The 22,642-nt window shown below is 41.3% G+C and overlaps 1 protein-coding gene across 1 annotated transcript in view; it reads left to right on the plus strand.

The window, feature by feature from the left end:
* The window catches only part of DENND3 (DENN domain containing 3), a 43,875-nt gene extending 21,989 nt beyond the window's left edge, over positions 1 to 21,886 (plus strand). Inside the window, exons 11-23 of the mRNA XM_068396544.1 lie at positions 4,698 to 4,801; positions 5,111 to 5,292; positions 5,888 to 6,409; positions 7,700 to 7,962; positions 8,513 to 8,683; positions 9,771 to 9,900; positions 10,346 to 10,453; positions 11,949 to 12,088; positions 13,206 to 13,366; positions 15,014 to 15,147; positions 16,540 to 16,655; positions 16,781 to 16,918; positions 20,449 to 21,886. Coding sequence (XP_068252645.1) covers positions 4,698 to 4,801; positions 5,111 to 5,292; positions 5,888 to 6,409; positions 7,700 to 7,962; positions 8,513 to 8,683; positions 9,771 to 9,900; positions 10,346 to 10,453; positions 11,949 to 12,088; positions 13,206 to 13,366; positions 15,014 to 15,147; positions 16,540 to 16,655; positions 16,781 to 16,918; positions 20,449 to 20,649 — 2,370 coding nt within the window. The 3' untranslated portion in view covers positions 20,650 to 21,886. The remainder of the gene's footprint in view (positions 1 to 4,697; positions 4,802 to 5,110; positions 5,293 to 5,887; positions 6,410 to 7,699; positions 7,963 to 8,512; positions 8,684 to 9,770; positions 9,901 to 10,345; positions 10,454 to 11,948; positions 12,089 to 13,205; positions 13,367 to 15,013; positions 15,148 to 16,539; positions 16,656 to 16,780; positions 16,919 to 20,448) is intronic.
* The last annotated feature ends 756 nt before the right edge of the window (positions 21,887 to 22,642 follow it).

A 22,642-nucleotide genomic window follows, 5' to 3' on the forward strand; every position in this document is an offset into this window, starting at 1 on the left:
TCTGAGCACGTGAGTGACTGCTGTCCTTGGGGCCTGCAGTGTGAAAGGACATAGGCTGATTTAGCTTACGTGTACTTTACCAGGTAGTATAACTGTAGCTTACTTTTATGTGCTGGTGAAACCCGTGAAGTAATACTCAAATAGCACATAGCCTCGGGCCAGGCCTAATAGTGCCAGAGGCTCAAGGACAGCCTGAAATCCCCACTTAGTTTTCCTCAGCCCTCCTGCTAACTCAGCTTATTAGATACTTATCTGAGTTTGAAACCCTGTAGAGGTGTGGAGTTTTTCCGTACAAACCCTGAGTCCTTTTTGCACCTGCCCTGATCAGCTTGATCCTTCCATTAGCGTTAGCTTGATCTGCTGAAGCTCCAAAATGACCCAGTTTTCACCCAGTGTATGCAGTGAACCAGATTTTTGTGAAGAATACAGTCTGTTTTCCTCTGGAGTGCAGACAGCACTGGTGTCTGAGTCTGCCTTTTGTGTAATGGTTTTGTATATCTTAAGGAAATGGGGTGGGTTTAATTTCCTCATCTTGGTCATCAGGCTGTAGGATTTAGAGGTTCTCCACGCCTTTGATGTAGGTCTGTCACTGACCATCAAAGGCTGGAGATCCTTTGGGTGAGAAGGAAGGAGAAAGGAAGGGGGAACAGAAGGAAGGGAGCAGGGAGAGAAAGAGAGATGAAGAATACGCAGGTTCCTGTGAGAGTATCTTGCAGTGTTAGGGTACTTTGCCCACAAGTGGGAAGGCTGAGAGTTTAATCCTTGCTATTTAACATTAAACTGTTTGCACCTGATTAAATCAATATTTGCCTTCAAAGAATGAAACTGAACTGTTGTGCATGTGAGAAACAGAATTTACATGTTTTGAGAGTTTGTGTCTAGCCACATAGAGTGTTCTGTGAGAATTCGGTCTTGACAACAGCAAGCCAAAATCCAGAGTTATAAACTCTTGTGATTTTTTTTTTTAAGTGTCATGATTATTACTCAAATAAAAAGATTACTTTAGTTAAATGAAAAAATAATTGTTTAGAAGGCTGTTACCATAAACTGGGAGTGTCTGTGGTCAATACCTGATTTCTGAAGGGATGCAAGACATCTTTCTCAGCTTCTTGCACCCTTTGGTGCAATTTACTTAGTAGTTTTTAACAGATTCTTTATGAAGAAGCTTCTTATTCTAACCAACTGTAAGACATGTTGTGCTGTTATTTAAGCTTCTCCAAAGTAAAATACTATTGACTTGTGTCATCACTTCCTGTGGTGATACTACAGGCTTGTTTAACAGACCTGTGGGTCAAAGCAAAGGTTTAACAAGGAATGTAAGAAAGTGCATCTGCCATTTTACATTTGCTTTTAATTATGTTCCATGGGTGCATGTGAAAGTTACAGGGGTTTCCTTTGCCACTAGACTTTGGCAGTTGGCTCCCTGGAGTAGCTGTTTTCACAGAATCACAGAATCAGTCAGGTTGGAAGAGACCTCAGGGATCATCGAGTCCAACCATTGCCCTGACACCACCCTGTCAACTAGACCATGGCACTAAGTGCCATGTCCAGTCTTTTCTTAAACACCTCCAGAGATGGTGACTCCACCACCTCCCTGGGCAGCCCCTTCCAATGTCTAATAACCCTTTCTGAAAAGAAATTCTTCCTAATGTCCAACCTGAACCTCCCCTGGCAAAGCTTGAGGCTGTGTCCTCTTGTCCTATCGCTAGTTGCCCAGGAGAAGAGGCCAACTCCCACTCCACTACAACCTCCCTTCAGGTAGTTGTAGACTGCACTAAGGTCACCTCTGAGCCTCCTCTTCTCCAGGCTAAACAACCCGAGCTCCCTCAGCCGTTCCTCGTAGGTCAGAGCCTCCAGACCCTTCACCAGCTTGGTCGCCCTCCTCTGGACTCGCTCCAACACCTCAACATCTTTCTTGAAGTGCGGGGCCCAGAACTGAACACAGTACTCAAGGTGCGGCCTCACCAGTGCTGAGTAGAGAGGGACAGTTTTACATCTGGCAAAAAAATCTCTTCATTAACATGAACAGGCTGTGGTTGATAACACCTTTTTGGTTTACTGTTGTGTTTCCTACTTCAAACATATGATAAGAAAAATTTCAGAAAATCTGTTTAAAGGAGATGTCGGTGTGTGAAGGAAATGATCAGAGAAGTATCTCATTTTACTTAAGTGGTGGTTGCCAAACTTGGCAGAATATCTGACAATTCGAACGTAACAAACTGATGAATCCTAAATAGGAGATAATGTTTGTTGGACAAAGCTTGCAACACTAGCAAACGTTCTTAAAAACAAAGAAAAAGAAAACATTAAAAATAATCGATTAATAAATCATGAGGAGAGAAATTAGTCGGAAATGTTCTGACCAGGGTTTCAAATGAATAGAAATAATTAAAATATTTTCAGTATCAGTTTCTAATGCTATAAATGAAATAGTGGCAATTTTATGAACTGAAATTTAAAATTCATTTCAAATTCAGATGTGCACATTAGAGAAGAGCTTTGAGCAGCTAACTCAAATACTAATTAACATATTGTCAGGTTTGCTTTCAAGTGAATCTTGGAAGATAACACAATATGGAGTAGTTACTAGAGGTGTCTAGAATTATAGTAAGAGAAGTCCAAAAACCATTAGGGAGGTCTCTTTCAGTTCCTGCAGTGTGTCATCTCCTGTACACACAATTGCCAACAAAACATGCCATCTACTGGAGAAATACTTAACAGCAGAAATCTTACTGCTCTGGTAGATGCCATTCGTTGCAAACAGCTTGATAAGAGGCATCTTGAATAAGAATGACCTGTTTGTTGGTGAAATGTTTCCATTAATTTCAGAGTACCTAGATTACTTATGAATCTTACTCATTTGCTTTTTAAAAACATCGTAGAAATACGCTGATGTCTGATCAGTGGGTTTTTTGCGTTGGTTTGTTTTTTTGTCCTGTGATTAACTCCAAGACTAACAAGGGTACTTGCAGGCAAGCCTCTGGGATATACCATTAATCAAAGTAATTTTGCAGAGTTACATTCAAAGACACAACTGTCATCCTGTTAGTAAGTTTGTGAAGGCTGGAGGTTGTATAAAGACAGGATTCCTGGTTATAACAATATTGTCACCCGATGAAGTTTGCATTTGATTTTCTGAAGGGATTAATTTTCTGAATTGTTTATTTAAAACAGTGCTAAGAGTCCTCTGCTAGGACTAACATTTATATAATATATGTTATATTGCCTCAAATCCTACCTTTTATCTCGTTTTAATTTGCAATGGTGGGAGATGGTAGCTTTGCACATTTTTTAATCCACACGTGCCACTTCTTATGGTGTACTCGAGCCTAAAAGTAGCGATTTGACTTTTTAGAAATTATTTCTGGATGACACCACAATAATCACCTTAATAGGGAACAATCTGGGGGGGATTACCAGGAGAAAAGCTGACTCATCTTTTTGGTTTGATGACATTATGTTAGAGTGCCACAAACTTCTTACTCCAAACCACAGACAATATTATCATCACTTAGCTATAGGCAGAAAATATGCTGTTAAACTTCAGTAGCAAAAACTCTCTATTTTGCTTAGTATTTCTCATTTTTGTTTGGTTTCATCTTTTGGAGGGCAGTCTGAGATGACTGTTTGCAACTAAGCAAATATCAAATATGGTTGACACCCCAGAAGTCTGTGCTGCCGTTCAGAGAGACCTGGACAGGCTGGAGAGTTGGGTGGGGAGAAATTTAATGAAATATAACAAGGGCAAGTGTAGAGTCCTGCATCTGGGCAAGAACAACCCCATATATGAGTACAAGTTGGGGACAGACCTGTTGGAGACCAGCGGAGAGGAAAGGGACCTGGGGGTCCTAGTGGACAGCAGGATGACCATGAGCCAGCAGTGTGCCCTTGTGGCCAAGAAGGCCCATGGCATCCTGGGGTGTAGTAGAAGGGGTGTGGTTAGCAGGTCAAGAGAGGTTCTCCTCCCCCTCTACTCTGCCCTGGTGAGGCCACATCTGGAATATTGTGTCCAGTTCTGGGCCCCTCAGTTCAAGAAGGACAGGGAACTGCTAGAGAGAGTCCAGCGCAGAGCCACGAAGATGATTAAGGGAGTGGAACATCTCCCTCATGAGGAGAGGCTGAGGGAGCTGGGTCTCTTTAGCTTAGAGAAGAGGAGACTGAGGGGTGACCTCATTAATGTTTATAAATATGTAAAGGGCAAGTGTCAAGAGGATGGAGCCAGGCTCTTCTCAGTGACATCCCTTGACAGGACAAGGGGCAATGTGTGCAAGCTGGAACACAGGAGGTTCCACATAAATATGAGGAAAAACTTCTTTACGGTGAGGGTGACCGAACACTGGAACAGGCTGCCCAGAGAGGTTGTGGAGTCTCCTTCTCTGGAGACATTCAAAACCCGCCTGGATGCATTCCTGTGTGACATGATCTAGGTAATCCTGCTCCGGCAGGGGGATTGGACTAGATGATCTTTCAAGGTCCCTTCCAATCCCTGACATTCTGTGATTCTGTGAAAGTACAAAAGGTGAATGGAAACAGAGTTAGTTCTTCTGTTGTTGAAGCTTTCAAATATTTATGGTTTTGTGATTGCTAAATTGGATGTTCTTTGCTTTGCATATGTAAAGATAACAAAAATGAGCAAAACATGCTAATAAAAATGTAATTTGTGAATGACCCACAGTTAACCTGTTTGTGTCTCACAGGTTTTAGAGACCTACATGTTTCACTCTTTTCTTAAAGCTCGTCTGAACAGAAAGATGGATGCTTTTGCTCGACTTGAGTTGAGTACCCAGTCTGAAGAGGACAGGTAAAGTTTTCTCCTTCCTTGTTCTGGTTTTGAATCTTCTGTTGATATCAGTGATAAAAGTCCTTTTGATTCTATTGGTATGAGATCAGGTCATCTATGAATAAGATTATGAATAATTGATAGGCCATTTTAGTAAGATTACTGTGAAGGGTGATATGAACATGTCCAGCCATGGCTGCTGAAATTATAAATTGATACTATAATTGTAATTTAATACTATTATACAAAAAAATAAAATCAAGTAGTAATTTAGTGTGTATGTATACTGAATTTTAGAACTAGTTATATTTTTTTTTTTATTTTTCTCAGATTAAACTTGATGTTTCATACCCCAAGACGACTGACTATGGAGAAAATGGCTTCTAAGCGACTTAATCCACAGAACATGATCAACAGGCGTATGGTAATCAGTATGCCTAATCTGCAAGATATCAAGCTGCCAGAGGGCCCTACTAGAAATTCCTCGCTTCGAAGAATAGAAACAGGCGTTGGTAAGGGAAGAATGTGTTGAACAAACACAGTGTGTTTTCTGTTGTCTTTATGGGTGACATCACTGAATAATTTTCACAGAAATGGTGTCAGATGCTGGAAAGAAATGGTGAGCTGGGTTGTTTTGAGCTGGGGTCTGTCTGTGCTGCTTCTTGCATGTTGAATCAGTCTGTAGCCTACTGTAAGTTTTGCTGTGCCGTAAAAGACTGAATGCTCACAGTGGAATGGATATTGTAGAATTGCTTCCTGAGTCAGTAACCGTGTTCAGTCCTTACTCACCTTATGTCCATTCTCCACTGCCTTTAACCATATCACTGTTTAACAAAGCAAGTCCTATAGAAACTGAGTGGTTTTTTTTTTTTCCTCCCTCTCCCAGAATTTATATTATCAGATGAGGGAATATTCTGATAGTAAGGACAATGGACATAGAAATATATTTGTGTCCCTAGCACGACCGTAATCTTGAATTTCATGCGATGTAATTGCTTGTTGCCGTGATGATGATTCTTTTCATTGTTTGTAGTGGTTGTGAAGATACTCACACTTTTACTTGCTGCTTATACTAATCAATGTACTCTTTTTTTTGTTTGTTTTTAGCTGTGAAAATGCCCTCCAAATCAGTCAGTACGTTCAAAATCCCAGAAATTCACTTTCCTCTGATGTTCCAGTGTGTTCACTCCTACTACACAGACTTCTTCAACCATCTCAGCAAAGCTATAAATACCTTACCACCTGATAACTCAGCATTGCTGGCAAGGTATTACTACCTCCGGGGACTTATTAGCTTGATGCAAGGGAAATTACTAAATGCACTTTCTGACTTTCAGAACCTAGATAAAACAGACTTAAGAATTTTCCCTACTGATCTTGTAAGAAAAATAGTGGAAACCATGCCTCCTTCTGAGCGTTCTCAAGCAGACCGCAAACCTGAGCTGAAGAAGCTGATAAGTCGAGTGATGGAAAAACAAAGAGAAGTTATGAAAACAGATGACCATGTAAAAAATTTTGAGTTGCCAAAAACACACATGCAACTGGATGATTTTGTGAAGCGAATCCAGGAATCTGGGATTGTCAAAGATATAGACACTATACATCGGTTATTTGATGCCCTAACAGTAGGTGAGTATAAGATACATTTTTCATGACCATCTACATTGGTGCAATGACAATTGCAAACTTCTTTTTGTGAACCAAGGTAAAATTTTTATCTTCAATTGTTTTTAATTATTATTCGGCATTTTCTAGGCCTCTAAAATCTTACAATATGTGAGCTTTATGGACAATTTTATTTAAGTAGGATAATTATTGAGAATAGATTTAATGTATACAAGAATGTCTATACTTGCATCCACAATAAAGACAAGGAATCTGCTTACATTTGGGCACACAATTTACAATTTTTCAGGTTGTGTGGGTGAGGTAGTTTTGTGATCTGATCATGTGCAGTTCTGCTTTGGCTTAGATTGTGAGTAAAGTGAATACAAGACTGTCCTAGCTGCTAATGAAAAATACCTCTGTGCTGTAAAACCACTAGGTAACATGGCAGGGTGGCAGTCTGTTAAAAATAAAGTAACACAATCCAGAATTCAAGTAGCTACAGTTAAATTCCTCTTGGATGGTCATCATAGCAAAAGGAGAGGTTATGTTTATGTTTGAGAGAACTTTCTTCTCTCCTGAATGAGATCTGAATCTTGTAATTGATTTCTAAAAATATAGTTTGAGGGTACTTTTATAAAATGCTATTCAATTCTCTTTCTGTGCCTAGTTACTCTGGTAACTGTTCTATTTTGTGGCCACAAAGGATTGGTCAAAATAGCAAGACTATAGCAAGACTTTCTGAAGCCAAAGGTAGCACACATCTTGCAAGAATTTGTGTGTGTTTGAGAGTCTGCTGTCCAAACACTTGAATTCTTAGAATAATTAATTATTTAGAATACCTATTGCTGAAGTCTTTAACTGTTATAACTTTAGCTTTTATCCCAGGGTGGTAAGTATGTGATATAGTAGCATTCAACAGAGTAAAGAACTGGAAAGTCACAATGAAAAGTATTCAGTTCAGTAGGGAAGTACAAATCTTCCCCACTGGCTGACTGGATTTTTGGCATGAATTTAAAAAAGCAAGACTGGCACAGTGTTTGCTCCCTCCCTCCACAGAGCAGGGTGGAAGGAAGGATGCCAGATGCATGGGACCTATGGCCTAGGCTAACAGCAGAGGAATCTTTCTACCTCAAGAGAAGAATTTTGTCTCTTAGCTGTTTTCCAGGCCTGTTTTTTTTGTAGTTTTTGCACCTTGCTTACCCATTATGCTGTTAGGGGCACAATTAGAAAGATAGCCTTAAAAGATACTAAATTCCTGTGCAAATCTGTATAATTGTTTCTCATAGTAAAAAAAATTTAAAAATTTTTTAGGACATCAGAAGCAAATCGATCCTGAAACATTCAGAGATTTCTACAACTACTGGAAAGAAACTGAAGCAGAAGCTCAAGAGGTGAATCTGCCACCAACAGTAATAGAGCATTTAGATAAAAATGAATGTGTCTACAAGTTGTCTTGCTCAGTTAAAACTAACTATGGTGTAGGAAAAATAGCTCTGACCCAGAAGCGCTTGTTCCTTTTGACTGAAGGAGGACATCCTGGCTACGTCCAGATTGCTGCTTTCAGGGATATAGAGGTGAGCACCAAGTAACTTCTTGTTCTCTTGCATGCTTCTGGATATGGGACGTGTTCCATTCTGCTAAGAGATCTGTCTCTCAACTTAGAGTTTCAGTAAGGAGTGTAGGAAACACCTCTGAAGTCAGTAACTTATGAATGATTAGATAAAATTCTGGGTCTTTGGACTAAGAATTTCAGAGCTGATGTAGTACGGTTTGCTAGGTGCTAGGATAGAATAAAAATCTAGAGGTCATAACCTCTAGCTGTAAGAAAGGTGCAAAGCACAGCACATGGGATATCGAGCTAGAGAAGTTTACTAACATGAGCATTAAGTGTGCTTATTTGGCTGTGGTGTCAGCGAACCAGCTTGTACCCACTGTGTAGTGAAGTCTGTATGATATTGTTTGAAACGTACATTTTCATAAAACCATCTCTGCTTAACGTGTGGACAACTGAAATCATTAGCTTAGTTATACACAGAGAAAGTTGCCCTGTAGGATGAGTCCTGCACCTTATCTGTGACTGCATGCTGCATCTTCCTTCCTTTCTTTGTTTCCCTCCATTTCCAGGATGTTAAGAGCACGACTGTAGCTTTCCTTCTTTTGAGAATACCTACTCTGAGGATTAAAACATTATCTAAAAAAGAAGTCTTTGAAGCTAACCTGAAAACTGAGTGTGATCTCTGGCACCTTATAGTGAAAGAAATGTGGGCTGGAAAGAAAATGGCGGATGATCACAAGGTATAAATATGGGAATTTCTAACCAAATAAGTGTGAAGTGTGTGTTTTCTGTCTCTGTTCTAAATAATTCATGCATCAGTTTCTAGGTTTCAGCAAACAACAGCTAAGTAATAAACTTTTGGTTTTGCTGATGCTTCTAAATATAATACTTCTGGAATAATACAACAAAGAAAGAAGAGATTAGATTTAAAAATATAGGATTTTTTTCTCATCTGTTGGCATTAAACTTTTAATTTATTCATTAGTTCTGTGAAATAGTTTCTTAAGTTCACAACATGTGAGAATAGTGATCCTAACTAAAAGAAGATTTTCCCCACCTTGCTTCAAAATATAATGCATAGAAGGATTTTTGCCGTGCTCGAACCCTGGTGGCTACAGATCCTTTCAATGAATAGAGCAAGATGTGTTCTTCTGCCACAGAAACCTTGTGAGAAATGATGATACAAGCAGGGCTTCCAGTTAAACCAATAATTCTTCATTACTGCTGAATTTAATAGTGAAAATGTAGCTTGGTGCTTCTTCAGGAAGGATTTTAATCATTTTAGCCAAGATGAAGCATAATGTGTACTTCCCTTCTGTGAAGAGAGATCCAGCCTGAAAATGGGTATCCATCCTGTGTCCGCTGTGTGTTTGCCATAATTGCCATTCATATGGGTTTGTTTGCACATCCTGTATCAAGATTGTGCCAGATCTGAAATACTTTTTTCAGTGTAATCAATTAATCACAGAATCACAGAATCAATCAGGTTGGAAGAGACCTCTGGGACCATTGAGTCCAACCATTGCCCTGACACCACCATGTTAACTAGACCATGGCACTAAGTGCCATGTCCAGTCTTTTCTTAAACACATCCAGAGATGGTGACTCCACCACCTTCCTGGGCTTCTGTCTCCCTGCTCCGTGACCTTGCTTGGGAGTGGAATGTGTGATGTGGGAGAGGGGTTTGACCACAAGTCGCATGAATTATGCTGCAGGGCAGCAACTGGCTAGTGCTTGTACTAAGCATGACATGTTGTGGTTGTTGAACATGGAGACTTGTAAGAATAATGAGCAATAGATAAACTACAGTAAGACTTTTGTCTTTAGGATCCTCAGTATATTCAGCAAGCACTGACAAATGTTCTTCTGATGGATGCTGTGGTTGGTGCCTTACAGTCCTCCAAAACCATATATGCAGCCTCCAAACTGTCTTACTTTGACAGGATGAAAAATGAAGGTCAGTCACATAGCAATGCTACAAAGCCTGCTGTTGTTGCTCTTTCTGTTTTGGCTCTTTCTGTTTATATTCTGGTTTTCAAACTGATTATCTGTAGAAATGTAAAAAGATGTTAGTCTGATTGCACTTTCACAGACGTAGTTTGTTAAATAGTATTAATAGAAAGCGTAGGGATTTTTTTTCTTTTCTGCTTCTGTGCATCAGAACCTTAGTCGTTGGCTGCTGTGTTTTTGTTTTGGTTGTTCAGACTGCTTGGGTGTTGTGTGCATGCTTCTGCTACTAGAATTCATACAAATGGTGTTGGGGCTTTCCTAGTCAGCTAAGGCTAGAGGGAAAGAAAAGTGAGAAATGTGAATAAATGGTGCAGAATTATGATTTCGTAAGAGTTATAGATCTGTTTCAGGCTGAAGTGTGCACTTCATGACCTTTTAAAAATCTATTTTAGTGCCTATGATGGTCCCCAAAACAACTTCAGAGACATTAAAGCACAAGATCAACCCCTCAGCTGGTGAGACATTTCCACAGGCAATAGATGTCTTGCTTTATACGCCAGGTAAGGTGATGTATTGCTTTCCTTATGTTAGCTCAGCTTTAATTAGCCTATAAAGCACGTTATCTCATAAGACCTGCTATTATGATTGCCTGGCTTTGTTCACATTCTGACACACTTAGGTTGTGTGTTGAATTCTAAAACAGAAAATAATTTAAAAAGAACAGTGTTATTGCATATTAAGATACTCCAAGGCATAGCTTTCACAGTCTTAATTTGTCTTCCTGTGTGTATGTGCCTTATAATAGACTTCAATTATATGTTAATGTGCCGATTTCCCATTAACACTTCTGCTTCATTTATTGAGCAGGGTGGATGAATGATGCTCCACCATTGATCAATATTCACTGTTATTTTTTAATTGTTTCAGTAGAGTCATATGGGGGTGTTTGGTTGAACCACAGTGCAAGGAATAGGGTACCGCCTCTTGAAATCCCAGCCAGACCTATATGCCTGTGGCTCTCACTCTGTAGTATGTGATCTAACGTACTATTCATCGCATGTACTTTTAACTCCACCCCTGAAGAAAGCTTTATCAATTTCCTTGTGAGCTTTTCTGTGACACTTGGCACATTTATATCTGACTAATTCAAAAAAGCATCAGAGGGAAAAAAAAAAAAAAAGAAAAAAGAAAAGTTAAGGACTGTGTGCAATGGGCATGAATTTAAGTAGCAGATATGTTAATTCTGGAAGTTCCTAACTCTTAACCTTACTAGTCTACTAGTCTTCTGATGTAAGTTCCTATGTAATTCGTAGTATTTAGGCAATTTGAGACAAAAAGGGAAATTTAGTGGAATTCCAAAGTTAAGAAGGGGGACAGGAGCAACGCTGGGTAGGTGGGTGGTGGTGGAGGGTTCGGTGGTGCTTTTCTTTCTTTATAGTGTGAGGCTTCTAAGAGGAGCTCTGATGGAGCAAATAGAATGAGTGGATTTATTAGTTGTATTTCATAGGGCTTAAAAGCCTTTCTGCAATCCCAGTTCACAGAATCACAGAATCACAGAATCACAGAATGTTAGGGATTGGAAGGGACCTCGAAAGATCATCTAGTCCAATCCCCCTGCCGGGGCAGGATTGCCTAGACCATATCACACAGGAACGCGTCCAGGCGGGTTTTGAATGTCTCCAGAGAAGGAGACTCCACAACCTCTCTGGGCAGCCTGTTCCAGTGTTCAGTCACCCTCACCATAAAGAAGTTTTTCCTCAAATTTAAGTGGAACCTCCTGTGTTCGCTAAGTGCTCAGTCGTCAATGAAAAAGATTATCTCTGCTCTGAATAACTTTGAAGTGTACGATTAAACCACCAGGTGAGCTCAACAAATAGATGACAATGAGCACAAATTCATTGTGGAAACTGTGTCATTTATTAACTGGTGATGTAAGTTCCAGAACACTGATGCATTTTGTTAGAAAGCTGCTCTGCCTAATAATGGTTTTCCCACACATCTCCAGAAGTGGTTTATTTTCTTTTACCTCTCTCATCTTCTCTGCTTCATTTCTAGGGCATCTTGACCCTTCAGAAAGACCTGGCAATGCTCATCCAAAACTATGGTGTGCTTTAAATGAGGGGAAAGTGGTGGTCTTTGATGCATCTACCTGGTCTATTCAACAACACTGTTTCAAAATGGGCCGCTCTAAACTGGTAAGACTGGCACACATATCACAGTTCCTGCTTTAGCTTGGTGGTTTTTTTGCTATAGCCTGTATGAGCCCAGACCACTGGATCTATTTAAGGAATGCTGTACTATCGTTTCTTGAAAGTTACAGAAAGGCACTTGAGTTGTTTGGGCTTCAGTTAACTTGGAGAAATGGAGATTTTTGAGAAAAATGGAAAGCAGAGAAAATGGATTTGTAACAAAACAAGTCATCTGGTGGGAAGTAATGGACTGGATATTGGAGGGAGCCTGCTGGCCTAATGGCATGGCTTCTTGGAGCTGGAAGGCAGGTTTGAAACAGTTGAGGAGAAAGAATAATGGAGAGAATCAATATAAAGAGAAGATGAGGCAAGCCCTAAGAATGGATGAAAAGTCACCTGTGCTGGAGAACTGGAAATTGGGGAAAGGTGTAAGGAAACCAGGTGGATGATATTGAAAGAGAGAGGGTGCTCTAAAGGAAGATGGCTCAACCAGCAGGCTAAAGAGAGTTGGCTTGTGAAAGACCACCTGGAAAAAATAACTCTCGATGAAAGGGGAAGCTGAACCAGAGCTGCAGACTGAGTGAAAAACACACAGTAGAGAGATACCGACCTATTCTAAAGAAGAGAAAAAGAAGAGGAGGAAAGTTTGAAACTGGTGGGACTCGGGAGGGAGAGAAATAAGGAGCTTCTGAGTGGGGGAAGAACGTTCCAGAGACAGTAGAGGAGGAGAAAGTATTTTCTTAGACACTACTTTTAACTGAAGCAGGAAGTATGTTTCTATCAGATGGTTAGGACAGCTTCCAATGCAGAAGAAAGAAATACGCCAACTTCTGTGGTTTCCCCTGATACTCTTTGTAACTTTTACTTTGCTTGGGCCAGGAAACACAGCTTTGAGTCGGTTACCAAGAGACATTATTAATCCTATTTACTGAAGGATAAACTCAGCAAAGAGGTCTGTCCTCTCTCATTATTTATAGAGTAGAGCAAAGGATAGAAGCAGAGTCTTGATCTCTTACTGCAATCACCAGAAAACTGTAACATCTTAATATAGCCTTTTTCCATTTACATTAAAGAGTTGGGGTTTTCTTTCTAGATTTTATTTAATCCTGCTTTTTCTCCCCAGACTTGTATGATAATGGTAGAACAGAGTCAAGTGTGGATCGGTTCTCAGGACTCCGTTATTTATATAATCAACACCCACAGTATGTCTTGTAATAAGCAACTAAATGATCATCGTTCTGATGTTACAGACATCATTGTGGAGAAGAAAAATGGAATGCCCAGGTATATTTAAATGTTTCCTTCTTAAAAATACATATACAAATAAATGTGAAGGACATCTGTACCACTGGAAGAGTCATGGACATGTGGAGAGTCTTCCTGTGGTTGAATAGAAAGCCATTTTATGGCCATGTAGCTAGAACAGTATTCACTAGCCTAGAGAATTTGGCCTGCAATGAGCAGAGGACTAGTTAAAGACCCAAATGATATAGTAGTGTGCTTTAATTATTTGACTGAAACAAAGGCAAAAAGTTAACTTGTGCTCAAGGAAAAGGAGCCCATATAGGAAACTAGTGACTGATTTTCCTAAATGTTGGAAAGAATTTATTGTTTTAAATGAGGGGGGCTTATCCTGCTAACAGAAACCTTCATTTAGCCCATTTTTGTAGCTCCCATATTGTATATGGTAAACTAAGAATTTCCTTTTTAAAGAAAGAGCATTATGTACTTTGGAACAAAGAGGATAAAGGAATGCTTTTTTGGACGAGGATGAGAGCAGCCAGGAATTGGCAGCATCCAGTGATGAATCAGTACAGATGCAGTTTAAAGACCACTTCATTTTGGCTTTGAGCACATTGTCGGCTAGATGTTTACAGCATGCTTCTGGATTTTTCCTGCCTGTTTGTGAAAGAAATAATACATTTATTGTTTTGTTCAGGCAAAATGCTTTTGATCTCTTGGTAGCACTGAGAGGAGTGTTGGCTGGAGGCCTTAACCTCCTGTCTTTCCATGGGGGTGGCAACTCCCAGGCCAGACCAGACATCAGCCATAGCTTTGCCAGTGTTGCAACAGGCGTAACTGGGTTTCAGGGAGAATTTGCTTAGATGTTGTTGGAACCTTCTGAAAAAGGTTTTCTCATCTGAAAACAACAGATGTTAGAGGTAAAAAAAAAAACCCAAAACAAAAACCCAAAGGGATAGTATAATTTGTTTTCTCAGGTGCAGTGGCAAAGGAAAACAGTTTTGAGATATTTGTCTGAACTTGAGAGAAAAAGAGAGAAAATCCAACAGGCAACAATGTTCAGGAGAATTACAGGGAAAGTTTTTGTTGTACTTAACTCCTCATGCGTGATGTAATGCCTGCTCTGGTTCACTTAGAGCTCTGAATTAGCCTGCAGTGTTTCCAATGATAGAGAGTTTGTAAAGTATAAGCTTAAGAACAAGAAGAAAAAAATCTGTACTAGAATACTTTTGTTCCACTAGGAGACATAAGCATCTTGAAAGGTGGATGCTTGGCTGCAACCAGAGCTGTTGGTTGCTTAAATGCACTTTCAGCTGCCTAGAGCCAGCTACCTAGAATATATTGAGGGAAGAAAAGAAGTTTAGATCCTTCCCTAGGCATGAGCACAGGATGGACGTACTCCTGTCTACTCAAGACTCTGGTCACTTTGTTTAAAAGAATTGAGCCAGTCTAATTGTTTCCTATTAAAATAATGACAGCATCTGGCCTTGAAGCTTTTTGGACTTCAGTCCATTTTCTGTTGGAAATCATTACTGTGCTTTACTCTTCCCGTCTCTGAAATGAAGAATGTTAATTTGGCTTACTGTAAAACTGGTTATTTTGCAAGTAAGTCTCTTCTGTGTATGCACTCTGTTCTGAACATAAATGTACACTATAGCGTTGTTGTTATTTTTTAATCTGTACCAACAGTGAAGCGTACTCAAGCAGTTTAGATGGAACAGTAATTGCTTGGAACATCAGCACTCTGAAAGTTAACCGTGTCTTTCAGCTGCCCTGCCAAAATCTCACTTCTATCAAGCTTCATAATGACCAACTGTGGTGCTGTAAGTTCATTCCTCAAATAATTAAAAAAAAAAATTACATTGTCACATAATAGACTGTTTTATTAGACGGAGCAATACATTAATCTCAAACTCAGACTTCATAGAATCATAGAATGGTTTGGGTTGGAAGGGACCTTAAAGATCATCTAGTTCCAACCCCCCTGCCACAGGCAGGGACACCTTTCCACTAGACCAGATTGCTCAAAGCCTCATCCAATCTGGCCTTGAACACTGCTAGGGAGGGGGCAGCCACAGCTTCTCTGGGCAACCTGGGACAGTGTTTCACCACTCTCACAGGAAAGAATTTCTTCCTAGTATCTAATCTAAATCTGCCCTCTCTCAGTTTAAAACTGTTCCCCCTCATCCCATCACTCCATGCCCTTGTAAAAAGCCCCTCTTCTGCTTTCCTGTAGGCCCCCTTCAGGTACTGGAAGGCTGTACCTGACTCACAGGTACATGATGTTCTTCTCCCATTCTCCACTTAGTCTGTTTAAGCAGCCTTCTGCAGCTAAGACCACCAAAACACTTTTAAACAGATGGCTTGCTTGGATCACTCCTGAAGGTATTGCCCCTGCTGCAGGATGTGACTTCTGGCTACACTGTATTTGTCTGACCTCCCCTGGCGATGCCTGTAGATTGGAATGGAAAACTTTGAGAAAGTCCTTTTAACGTCTAGAGGGGCAACAGCAGTTGCAAATGCTGCTTGGTATTTCAGCTAGACTTTACGCTATTGGTCTGACTTGGTAACCCTCAGAGCTGCATTTTGGCCCCTTCTAGACACGTCATCCCTTCTGTAGGAGTTTAGATGAATAAAGTAAAGCTTTGGGCTAGGGTAAAACATCATCTTGAAGTCATTTCATAAATGGTGACCTATTCAAGAATTTGGCACTGATTCTCAGTACTGCCATACATGAGAGCTTGGATCCAAACATGTCTTAACAGAACAGCAGCTAAAGCCTTGGGAAATTCCTGGTCCTGCTGTGGGCAGTAACTGCTGCCATTGCTGTGATGGGTAAGGATTCAGCCCTGTTAACTTTGCAGCACAGACACTTGGTCTAAGTTCTGTAGATGAAAATAAATGTGTACTTGAGAACCTACGTATGAGATGTCCTGATTTTAAGGAGTTTGTTTCCTCTCCTCTCATCAGTTTTGGACTCTAAATGAGCAGGTGTATGCACTGCAGAATAGCGACTAGCGTTTGGAGAAAGAACAGATCTAAAATACAGATTCTGGGGGAAAAAAAGGGAGAAGTACCTCAAAGATTTCACTGTTGATTGAGAAACAAGACAGTTGTTAGATGCATCCATTTTGTTTTGCCTTTTTTCTCCGTGGTTTATAGAGGTGGTGGAAATAAGCACTTCTGTTACTAACCATTTATCTTTAATATTGAAGGTACTGGAAGTTGCATCCTTGTAGTGTCTACTTCTGAATTTCGACTACTGCTGAAAATTGAACATCACCTGAGGGATGTGTGCTCCTATTTTCTCTGCTTCCAGCTCTTTCCTGAGGTATTGTATCTAAACTGTTCATAGAGTTTAAATGAAGCATGACTATGTGGCATTACAAGCCATAGTTATCGCAATACACTTCCTGTCAGCGATGCTCACGTTAAACGTATCTTTCTGTGTTTTAGAGAGGTGAAGTGTGGGCGTCCTATTCAGGAAGTAGTGACTTGTATATTTGGAACACCAAAGACTTTACAAGTACACCTCAGAAGATTCATCTTCATGATTGCTCTGAGATTACTTGTATGATAAGAGTTAAAAATCAGGTGAGAGACATTTGGACTTTTTTTACCTGTTGTGGAATTCTTTACTGAAGTTTTGTTTGTTTGCAGCTCTCATGGGCTGTCATGTCATAGCTTCCTTACTGGGGGTTTGCATATGTACTGGTTTGAAACATTTATTCCTCTTTGAAATTTGAGAAGTTAATGACTGCCCAACACCCCAACACAACTGGCTGTTAGAGTTATACCCCAAAATGCATGCCAAGCCTAAAGCCTCATCGGTAATTAAATGCATGATGACTTTTATTAGCCATTGACATTTTCAGGGAGCTGTAGAAACTGAAAGTTTAGGTCCCTTGGTACTTAATCTCAGGGCTCCCAAGACTAAGCCTTGGAAAAGGTTAATAGGCAAACAGTAAATGCCAATTAGCTGGCCTATTTTTGCAGATAACCTTTTTCTTGTTTAGTTACCACATTCCTAACTCAACAGAGACCCAAGGAGCCAACAGCTTCCTACCTTAGCATCTTGTGTCCCTGTCATTATTGCCCTCAGGCTGTGGACCTGCTCTTTCTGCATGGTATCAGTAGCTGTGCAAATGATGGTGGTTGTGATACCACATAGACAGGTTTAGGATTAATTTGCAAATGAATATCTAATATATATCTATTGGGAAAGCAACTTTCTGCATCTTTTTCTCAGATTTTCCCTTCTTCCTTCCTCACAAATGAATTTTTTCATGAAGTGCCTCATGAAGCTGGGAAGCTTTCTGTGTATTCAGCCCTTGGCTGGATTTGTGAACTAAAATGGAAAAATCTTTTGAGCTATCCTTCCCCAAAGTAGAGATGGATATATTTAACCCCTGCTCTAAGGGAGTGTCTTCATTTAGCCTGCTCCCAGGGCTAAACAATAGCAGTTTTTCTCTCACCCAATGTCCCTTCCCCAAATGAGGAAGGGAATTGGGAAGAGGAGGGAGACTTGTAGGTTGAAGTTAAACAGATTTAATGAAATGAAGAAATCAATATAAATGACAACACAGAACAGACAAAAGTATACTTATCTACAGATCACTGGCAAGTTGCTCCAGGATTCACAATAAAGAAGAGGGAGAAGCAAGGAGAGCAGAAAGAGCCCCACCTCTTCCCAGTAAACCCTCTCTTTTATAGTGAGCTTGATGTCAATGATCTAGAATACACCTGTGGGCCAGCCAGGGTCAGCTGCCCTGGATTTAACTGCTAAGGGCCTCGATCACCATGGCTGGCCACAAACTGAAACCAAATCCCAATGAAACCAGGACAGGGAGTTAGAGGATTGTTTGGAAACCCCAAAGTATTAAGCTCTCTTTTGTTCTACTGAAGAACTTTGTTCCTTCTCCAATTATTCCTCACTCAGCTCTGCCTTAACTACCATTTTAGTCCAACTGATTGACACAAAAGGAGCAACTGAAAAATATCCCTGTGTGATCCATCTCCTGAACCTGAGGGTTCAATGCACCATCTTTCAGCCTGCCAACAGCTCAGCAGCCTCTGTTGTCCAAGGGGGAGTCTGGAGCCTGTTGTAGCAGCTGAAGCACCCATAACTCCTCTTCTACATGGCATTACAGTTACTGAGGATGAACTTGCAGCCTGGTGGAGGCTAACAACATCGATAGGAGTGTCTGGCACAGGCTTGTTTTTAATGGCTTTAATTAAAAACAAGCCATTGTTTGTCTTTAAAAAACCTGAGACAGAACCAATTGCATAATGACTCTATCTGAAGGATGCTTTCTGGCTGGCAAGCATTGCTGATACACAACAGTGAGTACTTACCCTGTACAAAACTACACACGAGACCACAGCTGTTTTCTGCTGCACCCGACCAGGTACATCTGTCCCCATATTCTGTCTCTAGAGCGTGTGAACCTGGCCTGTATCTGCAGTCCATTCCCCTTGAGCTCCCTCAGTGTCCATCATTCCTGTTTAGGGGTACTAAAGTGTACACCTCTACCTCAGTCTTTTGTTATCTAGTTTGGACCCAATCTCTGTGGATCTGATTCCATTTTGAACTTCCTGATGCCAGTTTGCTGTAGCAGCAGTTCCCGAAGTTCACTGCCAGCCATGTGCAGGGAAGTACTTTCTTCTAACTGAAACTGAACTCTTACTGGTTTCCACATGTCACTTCTCTAATTGCGGGATGTGTTGAACGATGGTTCTACATTCTGCTTATCTGCACTTCTTACAAAATCACAGTGATTTTGTAAACCTTACTGTGATCCCTCCTGAGCTGCCTTCTCTCCAGCCTGAATTTTTCCGTCTTTACTCATACTTTTTACTTTTAGTTACTCTTCCCTGGTTCTTCTTTGTCCTTGCAGTGCAGAGAGCAGAGCTATGCACAGCACTCAACATATGGGCATGCTGTGGTTTATACAGTGGCAAAGTGACACCACCTCTCTTACCCCCTGCACTGGGTCTGTGGAAACAAAGGCAAGCTGAGGCGCTGAGGCGAGCAGCTCCAGTGCTGGCATGATCAGCAGCTCAGCACGGTGCATGGGGGTTTCCTGAATGGGGGGGAACCTCAGGGGAGTGGAAAGACCTGCCAGGAGCCCACAGCTCACATGACAGCAGCTGAGGAGAATCACAGAATCACAGAATCAACCAGGTTGGAAGAGACCTCTGGGATCATCGAGTTCAACCATTGCCCTGACACCACCATGTCAACAAGACCATGGCACTAAGTGCCATGTCCAGTCTTTTCTTAAACACATCCAGAGATGGTGACTCCACCACCTCCCTGGGCAGCCCATTCCTATGTCTAATGACCCTTTCTGAGAAGAAATGCTTCCTAGTGTCCAACCTGAACTTCCCCTGGCGAAGCTTGAGGCTATGTCCTCTTGTCCTATCGCTAGTTGCCTGGGAGAAGAGGCCGACTCCCACTTCACTACAACCTCCCTTCAGGTAGTTGTAGACTGCAATAAGGTCACCAAGACTTGGACATGGCCAGGAGCAATGTTGGCCAAGCCCCCACGCCTATAAAAGAAGCCCCTGAGGTAGCACTAGCAACCAGGAGTGCCTCAAACAGGGTGGGCAAACAGGGCACGGTGCAGCAGTTTGAGCAGGAAGGGTGCTGTGGGTCTGCCAGCTTGACCAGGGAGTGATGGTATCCACCTGGCAGAGAGCCATGATCTCTCTAAGCTCTGCACCCACCACGACTGATGCAGCTTCGCAGACAGAGCTCTGGGGGGAACACGCTGCCACCCAGGTGTCCATCTGCAGGGTCTGCCCTGCTCTGACACCAGCACCGGCCAGCAGCAGTGAGCACAGCTGTGGGAGGTGCCCAGGGAGAGGAACTCCTGCTTGGTGAGAGAGCTCCAGGAGGAGGTGAGCAGGGTGAGGAGTATCAGGGAGTGCGAGAGAGAGACACATGAACTCCAACAGACATGTATATATAGGACATTTTCAGTGTTTCCCTTTTCCAGCGTAGCAAGAGAGAGCCCTCACTGTACCACTGTGGCATGTAAAAGTCCTTGACTGTGTCCTGGATTTAAATGTCCAAGTATTGAAAATAATTGTGGGGTTTTTTTTTTTTGGTTTTCTTCCAGATGTGGGTTGGCAGCAGGGGAAGGTCTCAAGGCAAGAACAAAGGGAAGATCTATGTGATCAGTGCTGAGAAGAAGACTGTGGAGAAAGAGTTGGTTGGTCATGCTGATACAGTCAAGGCGCTGTGCTCGGCAGAGGACAGGTACGTCCTCAGCGGCTCTGGGAAGGAGGAAGGGAAGATCGCCATCTGGAAAGCTGAGTAGTTAAACTGTTCAGATACGTCTGCCCGTGCCGGAAAGAAGAGAAGACGTCAGGCCGTGTTTACTCCAGCGTTTTGTGTATATTTCAACCACCTGTCAGTGTTATTGTTTTGTATTTATTGAGTTATTTTAGTCCTTCTGGACGGCTCCTGTGCGTTTGATAACGAAACGGAGACGTGAATAGAGGAGTCACTGGCTTTAAACCCCACATGTGGTGTGAAGGGGCAGGGCTCTAGGCCAGGCTGCGTGGTGCAGGTGGCATTGAGAGGGCTGAAGCCAGCTTGGTAATTCCCCTGGAGCTCTTTTTGGGCAGTACATGCATTGCCTGGAAAGTGGGATTCAGTACTGGGATTCAGTACTGGGATTCAATACTGGGATTCAGTACTGTCTTTGCAGCCTGTAATAGCTGGAAGTGGTCACCAAAAAGAAAAACCTAAGTGCATTTGTTGGATTTATAGAGTTACTGTAAATGCTGAGTGTTTTTCTGAGCTAGGAGCTAGACTGAGCTGGGAACACTGTCCATCACCCCTGTCTGTATATTTATGGTGCTGTAGTATTTAAAACGTAGGCACGGACAGGCTCTCCCTGATAGCACTGACAGCTCCCTGCTGGTGACACAAGAGACTTGCGTGTTCTTAATGACTGTGTTACTTTTTGAACTTGTTTTTCCTTTAAAAACAATGCACAGCATTGGGTATTTGTAACAGTTTGTGAAAATGATTTATTTTTTAAATGTGAAGCACTTAATTTATTTCATTTCCCTATATATTACACTTGCTTTTGGAAGCCACCTTTCAGTTACTGTGCAAACAAACCTCTGCCCCTCCTGCCTTCAGTCACCATTTCTGTAATCAGAGGAACTGCTGTTACTTTGTGTAGAACCTGCCTCATTTTTAAGTGCTGCAGAGTCATCAAACTACTCCTTAATTACTGAAGCGAGCATCACTGGATTGCAGTCTGGAGGCTTCTCTCAAGCAGCGTTCCCTGATCACTTCCTGATGTACGTTGTTTTTTCCATTGATGACAAAAAAAAATTATCTACAAGTAAAGACAATAAATCTATGCAGAATAGTTTTATCTGTATCAGAGGGGAGTAAAGTGGAATATAATATTTAAAATATTGTAAATAGAAGGAAAAAAATGGGCTGCTACTTTTGTTACTAAATATAAAGCAGTGTAGGCCTCGTGGAAGTGTAAACTGCTGGAAATATACTCCGTGTGGTATTTCTGACTCTTTCAATGTGCTGATGAAAGGTTTTATCATATGATGGTAACTGAAATTTTACCTTTTCAGTTTTTTTTTTAATTTAAGAATATTAAACACTATATTGATACTCCGGCCTCTCTTTCTACCTTGTTTTTTCCTGTGTAACTTGATACACAATACAAGAACGATGATTTTTAGCACTGACTTGCAATCCTGTCTGTGTACTACAGACAACAATTGCCTGTGTTTTTCTCTCTACATATTCTCCTTTCTAAAACCAGCTTCTCCTGGTGATGTGTCCTACTTTGAGCCCCTCAGCTGTAGCTTTCAGGTTCCTTATTTCCTCCCCCCTGCAGCTGTCTGGCTGGTGGTGGTAAGTGAAAGAAATTATTTACTGAATTCACAAGATTCCTCTGCACAGAGATACACAAGTGCTGCTAATGAAATCTCGCTTGCAGCAGAGATGTACCCGGCTACACCAACCTGCCACCTGCCTGCTGTTGCCTTCATTGACTTTCATTCCTGCCAGACTTTTCAAACCTGGTTTTGCCTTCTCAACTGCTCCGTACCCAGCTTGGGAAAACGTCACATGACAAAACTAGCGAATGTCCATTTTCATGCTTGTAAATTCTTTTATTGATAAAAGACTCCAAAGAAATTTATTGAATAGGAACATAATTTATTGAGCAGATGTTTCCTTTTTTAAAAACACTTTCTTTAATACCAGCTGTTGAACACCAGTATGTAGGAGAAGAGTTTAACCACATCAGGCCAAACCAGGGGCTATAA

This window comes from Nyctibius grandis, chromosome 3, assembly GCF_013368605.1.
Source record: "Nyctibius grandis isolate bNycGra1 chromosome 3, bNycGra1.pri, whole genome shotgun sequence".
Classification (NCBI taxonomy): domain Eukaryota; kingdom Metazoa; phylum Chordata; class Aves; order Nyctibiiformes; family Nyctibiidae; genus Nyctibius; species Nyctibius grandis.